Source organism: Ruditapes philippinarum, unplaced genomic scaffold, assembly GCF_026571515.1.
Source record: "Ruditapes philippinarum isolate M1 unplaced genomic scaffold, ASM2657151v2 ctg8536_1_1_1_1, whole genome shotgun sequence".
NCBI classification, from domain to species: domain Eukaryota; kingdom Metazoa; phylum Mollusca; class Bivalvia; order Venerida; family Veneridae; genus Ruditapes; species Ruditapes philippinarum.
In genome coordinates, this window is record NW_026851942.1 from 24,138 (window position 1) to 39,319 (window position 15,182).

The 15,182-nt window shown below is 32.6% G+C and overlaps 1 protein-coding gene across 1 annotated transcript; it reads left to right on the top strand.

The window, feature by feature from the left end:
• Positions 1 to 1,744: 1,744 nt before the first annotated feature.
• On the top strand, positions 1,745 to 15,011 carry LOC132743688 (E3 ubiquitin-protein ligase HECTD3-like; the record flags this gene model as incomplete). The annotated part of the gene is given in 10 exon segments (XM_060732245.1): positions 1,745 to 2,930; positions 3,558 to 3,712; positions 4,068 to 4,299; positions 6,616 to 6,731; positions 7,459 to 7,572; positions 11,062 to 11,144; positions 12,055 to 12,220; positions 12,562 to 12,643; positions 13,634 to 13,710; positions 14,853 to 15,011. Coding segments are annotated over 10 exon segments (1,463 nt in total), but the record flags the coding sequence as incomplete, so codon positions are not given.
• Positions 15,012 to 15,182: the final 171 nt, after the last annotated feature.

A 15,182-nucleotide genomic window follows, 5' to 3' on the forward strand; every position in this document is an offset into this window, starting at 1 on the left:
TTCCTCCATTAAATATTGTTTTTTGAAATCATTGAATAATTTTGATGAGCAGTATGCATTTTATATACAATTTTCTGTGTTTAATGACTTGCTTTAACATAAAAAGATGAAACACCTTGGAATTACCCAAAATCTAGTTTTTGCCATGTTAACACGTGGCCTTTCACCTAATTTTGGTGAAAAATTGTTGTTTTGTAGCATTTTTATTTTTTTTAATTAACCCTTTACCTCATGAGCATATTGTGAAAAATGGCCGTTTTCATTGAAAAGCCTCCTGTTTCAAACTGTTATGAAACTATGAAAAATTCTTCAATACTAACCAAACTTGGCACAAATGTTATCTGGACCATAGCCGCTGTAACAGCATGCTCAATCTTAAATTTCCTGTTACCATGGCAACGGGGGAACGTCTCAAAATTGCCAAAAATCACTATTTTGGATTGGTTTTTTTTCATCAAAACTGATTTCGAAGTGCTGCAACTTCTCAATGGATTGAGATAGAGTAAAAGGCTTTTCAGCGTTGGTTACACGTTACCTTACGATCGACCTGATGCCATTTTTAGCCTGTCACATATTCAAAATTTTCTTGGCGATGAGGGGGACTGGCAACCTCTTGATGTACCTTTTTGATGAGGGCGGCGCCGAAAAAGCGATCACTTTCTTAACAACATTTCTCACGTCTATATGAGGTAAAGGGTTAACGCAAGCTGTTAATTCTAAGTTGATACAAGCACCTAGTTAGCTGGGAAAAAACACTTCCCAACCAGAAAACAGCTCGACTATGTTAAGATTATATCTGTTACAATAATGAGACAGTTGCATAGAAATAATTAACATTTCCGTGTATAAGGGATCATTAAATTTATAGAAATACTTTTTTCAAATGAAACAGTTTTGAAAGCGGCTTTTCTTCATGTAGTAAAACTGTGTATATCACAGACAAGACGTCAAAAGACAAATTTGAAAAGCAGTCAACATATTCTAAGGGTGATTATTGTGTATTCGAGTTGACATACTGGAACCAGAGACGTAGAGATGTTATTCTATGTCTCTGGTGGAACCAACCCAATTTAAAAAGGTCAAATTGAAGGAACTAAAAACACCACAAACATGTACACACAACTAAACAATCTTCAAGGATCGAAAATATGACATCTTTGATTATATGTACGGGGCAACTTTATGTGGGCATCCCATGTAAGAGTTACTGATATATCCTCGCCTAGGCATTAATCTGAGGTATTCTAATTGGATATGCCATGAAAGTTGTATTGTGTTGGGATAGGATGTTTTCTTGTATGAAGTGGATAGGTCATGTACCAACAAAACAAGCTGCGTAACTCGTGATTTTTTCCCCTGAAAACAGCTTTCTTTGGAAAGTGTATTTTATTTCATTCGGACCACAGGCTTAATTTTTGAGGGTTTAGATCGATTATTATGATGATTATTGAGAAGATTATCAAAAAGCATGGACGCCTGAGGATCGAGTACTTTCTATTCTAATAGACTGAGGTGACCAGGTCATACCAACATAAAAAATGCGTAACTCATGACATTTTTCCCCTGGAAAGTGTATTTAGAATTATTGATTTTATCTTATTCGGGCAACAAGCATTTGTAGGGTTTAGATCTATTACTGAGAAGTTTTCCAACCCGTTTTGCTCATGTTAATTTGTATATCTGGCAAAGAAGGGAAGGGCTGACCTTGCTTCTAGCGCTAGGGTTCATTTTATACAAGAACGCAGGGGGTATGGCAGGTTTGGAGCTAATTTAAATGCTGACTGAAACCGCTTATATAAATGTGTAGCCTCCGAGACATCGTCATGGTGAAATTTATTTTCATACTTTTATGTTGGAGCAGTTCTATGTTTCTTGTTTGAATGTTGAATTAAGGAGTACAGCTTTCTAGTTAAATTAGTGCTGGGTTTGTAACTATTTTGGGCATCAATGTCACTTAGATTTAGGATGTCTTGCTAGGGAGCGTGGATGGTAACTTGTATTTTCCAGTACCATCCATGAACATGCTCAATCAAACCGAGTCTGCATCAAATTTAAATAATTTTGCCTTCTTGGGCTTTTTTAAGGATTCTGTATTTCTCTTTTTTCTTGATACTGGTTATAAGCCTCCTTAGCCATTTCCACACTACATGTAGATATTTCATGTCAAGAAACTTTTTACGATCAGAAGATGATCTTGAAGTGGAATTTTTAACCTTAAATTTAATTTTAAAAACCCGCTTTCTTTTTCTGATCAGTCTCTTGCCCAGGGAAAGTGATCAATAACTGAAGTTTGTTAATGGAATCCATCTTTCAGTAAGAGAGTTAATTGTCTGAGATTTTTTTCTTCATAACTCCTCAATATTAAGTGCAGAATATTTTCTATTTGTCTTCATAACGCAGGATCAAATGAAAACAAAATAATAAAATGGAGGTTATAATAAATAAATCGATACGATAAAGATTTGGAAGCTTGAAGTAAGCAGATTAATAATTCAATCCGGATGGGTAACCTTTTAGGAACTTCCGGGAAAATGGCCGCTATTTTATTTCTCGAAACTTGAAAATTGAAAGTTACTAATTTTTATTTTTATATCCACGTCATATAACGTAGAAGTGACTTCCTTTTTGGGGATTGAAAAGTAAATTTGAAAATGAATTTACAGATGCCTAGAAAACGATTAGCACGAATTCGTTGCCTTCAGGAATGTATTCGTTGCTTCAAAGAGGGCAAGAAACTTCCAGAGTGCGTGTGTTACGTACCATCTGAGGTCAAATATCAGTGTAATGCAACATGTTTTCTTCAAGTCTACAGTGAACCATCAATCAACAGTAAAAGGATAAGGGATCTGACTGGCAGTGCAGAGTCAACTTTGTCTGCAAGTGGTGAAGAAATGTGCAATGCTGGTGGAAAATGGTTAAAAGTTGTCAAGGTAAAAAAATATGATATGATTAAGTATTCAATGATTCACCAACAGAAAAAGTGATTTAAGGGTAATTACACATGTAAGTTGTAACTGTCATATGTTGTCATTTGGATTAAAACACCCATTTCTGTAACACATGGGACTGGGATATGTCAGATAATGAGATATTTTTTCTTGCATATTCTTCCTTATTCTATCATATTTTAATTCTTTACCTCAATAAAAGTGTTTCATCGTAAATTACTAATGAATGTTATTTCATCAGATCTACAACTATTTTCTTAAATAGTAATATAATAATGGTGAAATGACATCATCCTAAGCATGCAGTTTCATTCTAAAATAAGTTAAACTGATGTCATTTTAAAGCATTTCACTTATAAAATGTGCTAAAACGACACCACTCATATGACACCCACCGCCATGCCAGATGAAATTTCTGGAATGGGTAAAACTTACAGAAACACCAGTCTGGTATGCAAGAATATGTCATCCATAATAATAATATATTGCATGAATAACAAGATTAAAATCTTTTAAGACCTTTAAGCCAACAGCCTCCTTGTATCAAATTCACCATGGACTGTAACATACAGTCATTGCTTTTAATTTTTGATTTTGTGATAATTTTAGTTCAAGGGAAGCAGCAAAGAGGAAGAAATAGTGTTTGACACTGATGCCTGGATAATGTTGTTTAGCTGCAAGACACCAGCAGAGGACCTACTCAATCTTACTGAAGTGTCACTGAAGCCTCAGTCTTCAATAAGTAGCACAGTTGTTGTCAACAAGTAATTCATTCTTTTCTGAAATTATAAGATAAACTTAACCATCGTTTGCAGCAAATAAAAATATATTTCATTGATTTTCTTTAAAAGTTCACTGCCTGTGAAGGGCTGCCTTATATTGGGGGCATTTGGTCTTTATAGTGCTTTTAATACCAATGAATTGATTTTACCACAGTCTCTTTTGATTCATAAGGAAATCTACATCTAAAATATATTACATGCATTAACATATCTTCCTCAACTTAAATACTATACTGAGAACAGTGCCTAATAATCTAAGAATTATAAAATATATCCCTTTAGGAAAGATATTTGTCTTGACAAGTTGAAGTTGATAGTAATGAAATATTTATTTCAGATGGTCAGATGCTGTGGTTCATCATTTTTCTTTAGATTTGCGTAAGAAGAGTGTAAATGTGATATTACCTGATGTAGAGGCAGTTGCTAGGTTACAAAATTTGCCACAAAATTGGACAATAGAACATGATGAGGCTCTAGTTCGCCTAATGTCAAAATATTTATCACCCGAGAATGAACAATTAGGAAGTATTAAAAATTATGTGGATTCTATAGATGTATCATCATTCACAGTAAGTTTTAAGTTTTTTGGTATTGACTAGCATTAGGGCTGTCATTGATGGAAAATTTTGTATTGAGTTATCGAGAGACAAATATCGACGGTACATCGATATATATCGATTTTGACAGTAGATACGATGAAAAACATTTATGTGTTATAAATTGGGATCAAAATGTTATGCAGCTTGTAGGACACATTACAAATACTACAAACTAACAGAATGTTTAGTTATTATTGAAGTTTAAGTTAGCCAAGAAAACTAGAAAAAGAGAATTCTCTTATAAGCCAAAATAGAGAGGTATATTAACTAAAAGAAATATTTTTTTTTTACCTTGTATCGATATGTGAAGTGTGTATCATTATTGTATCGGATGATGAATATCGATGATATATCAATATCGCGATATTCAATGACAGCCCTAACTTGCATACATTTAAAGTCACAGCTATTATCATAAATCTTAATTTTGATGTATTTTCAAGATATTGTGCAGAGGGGAGTAAGCTGTTCAATAACATTCAAGGGAAAATTATTTTTGTTATGCAGTTTTTTTGCTAGTATTATTGTTCATTATAATTTTCAGGGGCATACATGTACATTGGCTTATTTTGAATGTATGCCGAGTGCAGGTCTTTGGCCATAGGGTCGCCAGAGACTTATATATCAAATATAGCTCTTTGCTATAACTAGGGCTTTAAGGGATTTCTCAGCTAATTGTACTACTATTGTCTTTATCTGTAGTTATGAAAATAACATCAAGTACGTATATCAGGGCTCTCGATTGACACGGGGATCCGGGTTTTGACTCGTGAAAATCGGGAAATGCACATATTTGACACGTGATAAAATCTGCTCAAGAGTCAATTTTCCACATGGGATTTTCAGCTATGCAATAATAATTACCTTAAATTCACCCCTAATTATCTATCAAATCCTACATGTGTTCAAATCACACTCATAGAAAATGTCAACAGGCAGTATAAGATGTGTATAAAATGCTTTACACACGGCAATTGTTTATACCCTGTGCACTGAAGCGTGACAATTTAGTGGCTGCAATTTGACAATGCTAAAAATAGCTCTACACAACTGATAAGAATTACATACTTGAGGTGTCAATTATTGATTGCTTCTGAAGGTTTATAATGTATACGTCTTTCATTTACTTGGAGTACCTGTGCATTTCTTATAAATATTCCTGGTACATTTTGGTATTTAAAATTAATATGATATAGCATACCAGTAAAGATATTTTTTTATATTTTATACATTTAATCAGAAAAGCTGCTGCTTATTTTATTCTTTCACAGCAATTCATGTTTTTGTTTTATTTGTTTTGTTTTTTAGGTGGTGGGGGTATAGACATTTATAATTAGGCATTTTTTTCTGTCAATTTAGACTTTGGAATCTCCAAAAATGACCTCCAATACAGTTATTTTTGTAACATAAAAATGATACATGTAGTCAAATGACACTAGAAAAAAATTATTTGACTCATGAAATTTTAGCCAAAGAGTCTTTGACTCGTGAAATTCTGACCCTACTGAGAGCCCTGTATATTGAATGTGAGAGACTATTAGTTATGAAAATAACATCAAGTACATATATTGAATGTGAGAGACTAATGTGTACAATGTTTTAAATAGTTCAAAAGTTATTTAGTACTAGAAAAACAAAACATAGCAAGGTGTCTCTATTGTAATAAAGATGGGTTTGATTTCCTTTTGTTACAAGTGTTCTCTTTGTTATTTTTCTTTAGTTTCACCATAACTTAACATGAGATATATCATATAATTATCATATAATCAAGGAAAATATCCTTTAAAATGATCTGTATGACTTCAATACAAACACAAAAGCTTAAGTGTTTAAGTGTAATGAAAAGTTATTGTATTTACAACCAAAAAGTAGTATAGCACGGTCATTTAGCTTCCTTAAAATATTTTTTAATGCGTATTCATTCGAGAATGACACAAAAATAGAATAATTCTCTCTAAAATGGCTTCCCGTTGATATACACAAGCAATATATTTTAATTTTAATTTGCTCATAATGTGCTTACTCCATTTTCTTATTATTGAATTTTTGATTTTGACATGTAAATAGGTCACACATATTCAAATTAGGTAACATCCTAAGCATAACTATAGAATCAATTAGCAACTACAATATGTTGATCGATATACACCCAAATTATTGATTTCATTTTTGAAATTTTATTTTTTTTCGAAACTCTTTTCTTTATAAATTATATAACCACGTGCGTATTGGCAGGAAGCCACTCAGTTTTCTGCTTAATCTCATGATATTAAATGTTTTATTTAGGATGAAAACGGTCCAGGATGTTTAACAGATGGGGACCCTGATACATGGTGGGAGAGTGATGGAAGTCAGGGACAACATTGGATACGTCTCAAAATGAAAAAGGGCACAATTATAAAGTAAATGATACTATTACTCAAAATATACCATTCTTCTTATTTTGGAAGTATCATGTACCATGTGTAGGATTTGGAATAATTTCATTGTTAGATGTCCAAGTTGGATATTAGAGGCTTGGTTTTGCCAACTGGCTGTTTAAAGTTTTTGGGTTGCAAATGTAAAGGTCTTATCATCATTTAACCTTAGTGCAATAACTGGTTAACCCCTATTCAATTTATAAGGACTTAACCCATTACTGCACTAAGATGACACTATATAGTGACTTATCGTCTTAAGTTGTGGAAGAAGACTTGTATAATTTCAGGTATGAACTTGCAACTTGGTTCATAACCTAGCAAGATCAATTCCTCACATGTAAGAAACCAAAATCTTGATCCCAGCATAAAAACAAGGTTGATAAAACTTGGTATGTGCATGGGTGGAGATTGTGCATATTATTATCATACATTTCAAGTGGTCAAAATTCTGAATTAGTAATAGAAATGGTCAAACTATGATCTTGAATTGTAGATCCTGAAATAGCTCAGAAATACAAATGTTTTGTATTGTAAATGCGTATTGTAAATGCGATGAATTCATGAAACTTGGAATGTGAGTGCCTTTTTCTCTGGTGGCTATATTCAAAGAAATGATGAATCTAAAGGCCTTAAAGTTAGTAATGCATGCATGCACATTTTGTCATTTCAATTACAGATAGGATAATTATAAAATGATTTCATGTTTCAGAAAGTTACAGATAGGTCTAGATAGTTCAGACGACAATTACCTCCCTTCAAAGATATCCGTACAAGGCGGTGATGCAGATAGTCAGAAAACTCTCAACTCTATGACCATTGACTGGTAATGTTTTTTTTGATTTTTGAAAAACTGGCTTTACATACATAGTTCAATTTCTTATAATCGTCCGTTGCCTGCAAGTGTTTCTATCAATTTCTTATAATCGTCCGTTGCCTGCAAGTGTTTCTAATATTTTGTTTCTTGCAAAGAAAATATATTTTTGACTAGAGCTGTCATTGATTCTGCACAACGCAAATCAAAGATAATATATATTGATATCAGACCACAAATATCGATTGATGCACCAATTATCAATAATAACTTACTTTAAGTTTTAATTACTTGTCTGTAATTCTTTTTCATACCTGTTTAAATGCTTTCAGCAAAAAAACACTTCCTTTTCATACATATGTCTTGTTATGCCCAGAGCATAATTTTTGCTGACCTTTTTTTGTCATCTCTGCTATGAAATATGTTTCTGCATATGTTTCGGGTGAATTTTCATAATTTCTTGACATTCATTTATCAAGTCAAAATTACCGATTTTATAAAATGTGAATCAATTATTGATTGGCAGAAAAATATAAAAAAGTTCGATATCTTTTTTATCGATGTCAGCTATATTTTTTATGCCCCCACAATGTGGGAGCATATAGCGTTGCACTTGTCCGTCCGTCAGTCCGTCCGTCCGTACGTCCCGAAATCTTGTGAACGCAACTCCTCTTAAACCGGATGTCAGATTTTGCTTAAACTTACAGGGATGAACAACCTTAATGTGTAGATGGTAGTAAAGGAAGGAATTTTTGCTGCGACCAAATTTAACAGAATTATGGCCCTTTGTTGATTTTTTCACTAGCTACTATGTAGAAATTTTGTGAACGCAACTCCTCTTAAACCGGATGGCAGATTTTGCTTAAACTTACAGGGATGAACAACCTTAATGTGTAGATGGTAGTAAAGGAAGGAATTTTTGCTGCGACCAAATTTAACAGAATTTTGGCCCTTTGTTGATTTTTTCACTATATACTATGTAGAAATTTTGTGAACGCAACTCCTCTTAAACCGGATGGCAGATTTTGCTTAAACTTACAGGGATGAACAACCTTAATGTGTAGATGGTAGTAAAGGAAGGAATTTTTGCTGCAACCAAATTTAAAAGAATTATGGCCCTTTATTGATTTTTTCACTATATACTATGTAGAAATTTTGTGAATGCAACTCCTCTTAAACCGGATGGCAGATTTTGCTTAAACTTTAAGGTATGAACAACCTTAATGTGTAGATGGTAGTAAAGGAAGGAATTTTTGCTGCAACCAAATTTAACAGAATTATGGCCCTTTGTTGATTTTTTCATTAATTACTATGTAGAAATTTTGTGAACGCAACTCCTCTTAAACTGGATGGCAGATTTTGCTTAAACTTCCAGAGATTAACAACCTTAATGTGTAGATGGTAGTTAAGGAAGGAATTTTTGCTGCGAACAAATTTAACAGAATTATGGCTCTTTGTTGATTTTTAGTTTCAACTTTTGGCACATGTAGTCCAAAAAGTATTTGACCTAGTCATAAGATTGACAGAACAGTGGCGTGTGGGGGCATCAGTGTCCTATGGACACATTTCTAGTTTTACCCTTAAGGTACCGTGCTTTATATTTTAAATGGACTGGTTAATATTTCAATATGAATAATATGACTTTGAGCTTTCATTATCAACATGACAGGAGAATACCTGGAACTATTGAAACTGTGTTTGCTATTATTTCAGGGATTCCAAAGATGTTGGTCCTCTTGTTAGTCCCCTACCGGTTTACCGGAGGGGACTTTAGGTTTACCCTCCGTCCGTCTGTCCGTCTGTCTGTCAGTCCGTCTGTCCGTCCGTCAGTCCACAAAACTGGATCCCGCGATAACGCAAAAAGTATTGAAAATATTTTAATGAAACTTGATATATGGATAGATGGCAGTATGGAGATTATGCACGTCTTTTTCTTTTCTTCCTATGTTGAAAATTCTGGTTGCTATGGCAACAAATAGACTGAAAATATGGCAAATTTTACACATAACCTGGATCCCGCGATAACGCAAAAAGTACTGAAAATATTTTTATGAAACTTGATATATGGATAGATGGCAGTATGGAGATTATGCACGTCTTTTTCTTTTCTTCCTATGTTGAAAATTCTGGTTGCTATGGCAACAAATAGACTGAAAATATGGCAAATTTTACACATAACCTGGATCCAGTGATAACACATAAAGTACTGAAAATATGTTTATGAAACTTGACATATGGGTAGATGGCAGTATGGAGATTATGCACGTCTTTTTCTTTTCTTCCTATGTTGAAAATTCTGGTTGCTATGGCAACAAATAGACTGAATTTCAAGATTTCTGATTCTAGTTTTTAAGTTTTTTCACTATAAGTTCTTTATTTCTTAAGGTATTTTCTTCAAACTTTAAATATAAGTTGCTTGTCATCAACCACATCATATGTGACAAGGTTTACAACTCTAGCACAAAATTTATCAGAATTACCTCCCTTGAACTTAAAATTTTCATGAAAAAAACATTGTTTTTTTAATAACTTCTTTTTCTGAATGTATCTATACTTTAAACTTCATATAAATGTTTCTTATTGTCACTCAACATTTGTGAGTGTTCAATACTCTAGCAAGACTATTTCCAGAATTATGCCCCTTTTGAACTTAGACTTTTTTTTAGAAATTGGTAATTTTTACTCCAACTTCTTCAATCATGATAGGATTTTAAAAATGTTATATTTTGATAACAGGGATGTTTAAAAAATAACTTTAGAGTGTCCTTCAGTCTGTCTGTCTGTACATAAAAACTATTTCCTGTGATCACTTTTAAAGAACTTTTTGAACAAATTTACTTAAAATAGGAACCTAAGTGAATGGCCAATGGCCCTTCAGAATGTTGCTTGGGCTCTTACCGGTAGGGGACTTATGGATTGCTTGCAATACTATGATAATTGCTTGTTTAAATTGTTTTTGCTATTATTTCAGGGATTCCCAAGATGTTGGTCCTGTGTTTTAAACTGTGTTTACTATTATTTCAGGGATTCCCAAGATGTTGGTCCTCTTGTTTAAACTGTGTTTGCTATTAGTTCAGGGATTCCCAAGATGTTGGTCCTCTTGTTTAAACTGTGTTTGCTATTATTTCCTGGAATCCCAAGATGTTGGTCCTGTTGTTTAAACTGTGTTTGCTATTAGTTCAGGGATTCCCAAGATGTTGGTCCTGTTGTTTAAACTGTGTTTGCTATTATTTCAGGGATTCCCAAGATGTTGGTCCTCTTGTTGAAACTGTGTTTGCTATTATTTCAGGGATTCCCAAGATGTTGGTCCTCTTGTATAAATTGTGTTTGCTATTATTTCAAGGATTCCCAAGATGTTTGTCCTCTTGTTTAAATTGTTTTTGCTATTATTTCAGGGATTCCCAAGATGTTTGTCCTCTTGTTTAAATTGTTTTTGCTATTATTTCAGGGATTCCCAAGATGTTTGTCCTCTTGTTTAAATTGTGTTTGCTATTATTTCAGGGATTCCCAAGATGTTGGTCCTCTTACTGTATTGGAGAACATGACAGAACACTATGCTATTATCATCATAAAAATCAAGGATTGTAAGTGTAAGTAGAGGATTATCTGATAATGGAGGAATCTTTTACATTAGAAACATATCCGGCTAGCTTATAGCCCAGGGTTCTAATTTTGTGTCCCAATTATGCCAGAAATAATGCTTAGTGCCACTAAGTTAGTGGGGCACAAATGGTTTCTCTTCTTGATGAAATCTGAAAATTCGCTGTAAGCTGGTGTGAATTGTGGTTAAATATTGGCTAATTTTTTAAAATTCATCAATTGATTTCAGATAGACCTATGAAATACTGTATATCAGTTGTTTTATTTTGCGAGTATCTAAGTTTGCTTACAATGTATGACTGAATATAACGGGGAAAAAAATTAGCTAAATTTGACTTTAATACAAGGATATCACAAGTCTTTGTAACTTGATGTCTGTCTTTAGATTTGCTACCAAGTTAAGTCATGATAATTACATGTTTTTATGCCTAGAAACCAATGTATAAAAACAAACATTTGATACCCTGTAGTATTTTAAACTGCTTTGTACAATCTTTGTTTATAATCCAGGAAGATTTACTGGTATTTATGAAATTGTTTACATTCATTTTATATATAGCTATATTGATAATGATCTTTATTATTTTTATTGGGCATAAAGAACATTTTCAATATTGACAATGTTTGTTATACAACTTTTACATGAACTATGCATGTTTTTGTATAAATTCATAAAGAATGTAACACTCGATTACTCATGCTTTCACATCCTTGTAAGACTTTTGAAGCTTCAATTTTGCACTAGATTGATGATATATACATTGTTCAATGATTTTATATAGAAAATGATAATGTTCACTTAGCAGTTTTGGTAAAAAACCCAGCTCTCAAAATTACTGAAAATGAAAAAATATAAAGATAAAAAAAAATCTGCACATAAATGACATTTTTCAGCCGGAGGTATAGACACAAGAATCAGAGATCTAAAAATAGTATCAACAGAGGAGAGAACTTCAGGTTTTGATAGAGATTTCTTCAAGGGAGAAAACTTGTGTAGATATCCTATCCTAGAAACGTACAAAGCTGAAGAATTATACTACAGATCACAGATGTTACAAAGGTAATTTCTTGTAATGAACCAAAAGGTTTTTCCATGGAAGCAGGATTTATTAATGTGAAGAAGATATCTAGCCGGTTTACTTTTGGTTGATTGTTTCATGTGTGTCCACTCATGCTTTAAATAGTGCCGAGTGCCATTTATCATACACTGAAGGTGGTCTTTGAAGATGCCAGGCTAAACTGTGGTTAAGAAAGTATTTTTCTTCAATAAAATGATTTAAATTAAATATTAGATGCAAAGCATCTGTCAGTGTTAATTTACAGATTTTCATGCGATAATTTTGAGGATTTCAAAACGACTATTGTTAAAAGTTAAGATAAATTTTCGAATATGTATTTCAGGTTCTTAGAGATTGTAGATAGTGTTTTACAGTACTTAGTCCCTGCTTGGGAATATTCTATAGGATCTTACAGCTCTTTAGAAGTAAGTTTCTTTATGGTTTTATGATACTGCATGTTTGTAACGTCGCTTTTCATTGGATATAACCGTGACAGTTAAATAGTAAAGTTTTATATGCACGCCTGCTGTCACTTTATGAAGAAATCTCACTTTTTATTCTCTAAAAAATTATGCTTGCTGTATTATAAATTCGTTATAAATATTTCTGGCTGGTTAAATGGCCATAAATTAAAGCAGCATGCCTTCAGATTCATGCTATTTTCATGAACATTTTGAAAATGTTTTTATAAGTAAAATATTGTGAAGTAACCAATAAGAAGCAATGTATTCATTTCAAACAGCACTCACAACCCATGTAAATTATCAAAATGGGGTCAAAATATTCAGAAATAGCCTTTACTGCATTAGTAACACAGAAGAAATATGCTAAAAAATCACATGGCATTTAATGGCATAAAACATGTAAATTATTACTAAAATCTTGAATTTTTTTACTTTTCCTGAAGTCTTTGTACATTTTTCAGGTTTGATTTTATTGAAATATTTTTGCTCATCTGAAGGCATGCAGCAGTAACGGTTGTTTGCAATACAAATGCCTCTGCTTCTATTACATTTACATGTTTGTTGTATTTATTTCAGTTTGTTAGACAATTATTACCATTATCTAAAAAGAGATTATGCCTCATAGACACATTTCTATTGTATTTATTTCAGTTTGTTAGACAATTATTACCATTATCTAAAAAGAGATTATGCCTCATAGACACATTTCTATTGTATTTATTTCAGTTTGTTAGACAATTATTACCATTATCTAAAAAGAGATTATGCCTCATAGACACATTTCTATTGTATTTATTTCAGTTTGTTAGACAATTATTACCATTATCTAAAAAGAGATTATGCCTCATAGACACATTTCTATTGTATTTATTTCAGTTTGTTAGACAATTATTACCATTATCTAAAAAGAGATTATGCCACATAGACACATTTCTATTGTATTTATTTCAGTTTGTTAGACAATTATTACCATTATCTAAAAAGAGATTATGCCTCATAGACACATTTCTTAAAGAATCTTCTTCCGAGTAAGTATATGACGTTTTTATTTATTATCCATAAATATTATTGACATATTATATTATTTCTGAGGACCCTCTTAGAAGAACAGGAAACTGAATGTGCTAGCCTCATTCAGTCAATGAAGTTAAGATTTTACACTGGCCTGAACTAATTTACACTGGCCATGGGCTACCGTTCTAGTGCTAAATTTGATGACTGCCTCATTAAATAAAATAGTTACCTACTTACTAATATTAAAGGAACATGATATCATTTTGCCAAGCCATCTTTTGTGAGCTAGACATTGTTCGCACTGTTGCATTTTAAATAGTGAGTTTGTGAGAGTATGTATAGCTGCCTAGTTTGGTCATAGGTAGAGGGGTTCCTTGTTAAGACAGTATGTTACATAAGATGATCAAAAGCAATTTACAAATGGTGTAAGTAAATACTATGCTTGTAGAGAAAAAAAATCTTTACTTTGTTATGAATTAATTGGGAATGAATTTAATGTAGTTGAAAAATGATTGTTGGTTTGTAGGCTTCTTTCCAATGTATAATGTAATATCTGTACATCAAACTGGCAAACTCTTGCCTGATTCATGTCTGGCTGGAAATGATGATACAGTACAACCTCTGTAAAGTATGACCCTTTTTGCTGAGAGGTAATCTATACAGAGGTTGATTTTAATGTGAAGTCTTACTTAGATAAGTAGTGAAACTGTTGTTGTAAGGAGAGTTTGCTCTACAGAAGGTTACAGGTAAAATGTTTGAACCTTGCCATGAACATGTTCCAATAGGACATAGAATTGGTTGAAATGTAACAAAACCAAGTATTAAAACTGCGTGCCTCTAGATAGCCAAAATATTGCAAGAAAATCAAACTTGAGAAAAAAGTACGTAGATTTTAAGAAAAGTAAAAAGATTCAAGATAAAAGCAATATTTTCCATGTTATGATAGATTTTGCAGTATTTTTCACAATATTTCTATTGAGTTACTTATGCAGTAAGAGCTATTTTTGCATATTTTGACTCTCTTTTGGTAATTTACATGAGTTGTTAGTGCTGTTTTGCAATGTGGAAATTATTTTCTTTGTTTGCTTCACAATATTTTACTTTTAGTTCATTTTCAAATGTAATTCTATATGATTTGATTTGTTGATATTTTCAGTAGACCAAGTGATATGCCTAAATTGTATATAAATCGCCGTGCTGCTATGGAACATAAATGTGATCCTACCTCTGACCCTGAATACAAGAACTCTATTTTTACGCAAATTTATGATGGACTCAAGCCTAAAGACAGAACATCAGTCCCTCTTAATTACAGGTAATATCTTTTTGTATTCATTTGCATTATTTATAAGTTTGACTGTTTGAATGTGGTTTTGATCCCTGGTGTTCCAAGGTTAGCCAAAATCATCTTTCCTCTTTCCTATATTGGCCCCATAGGACCTTATTTGTGTAGGTGCGCCGCAAAACCAAACAACCAAACTGAGAT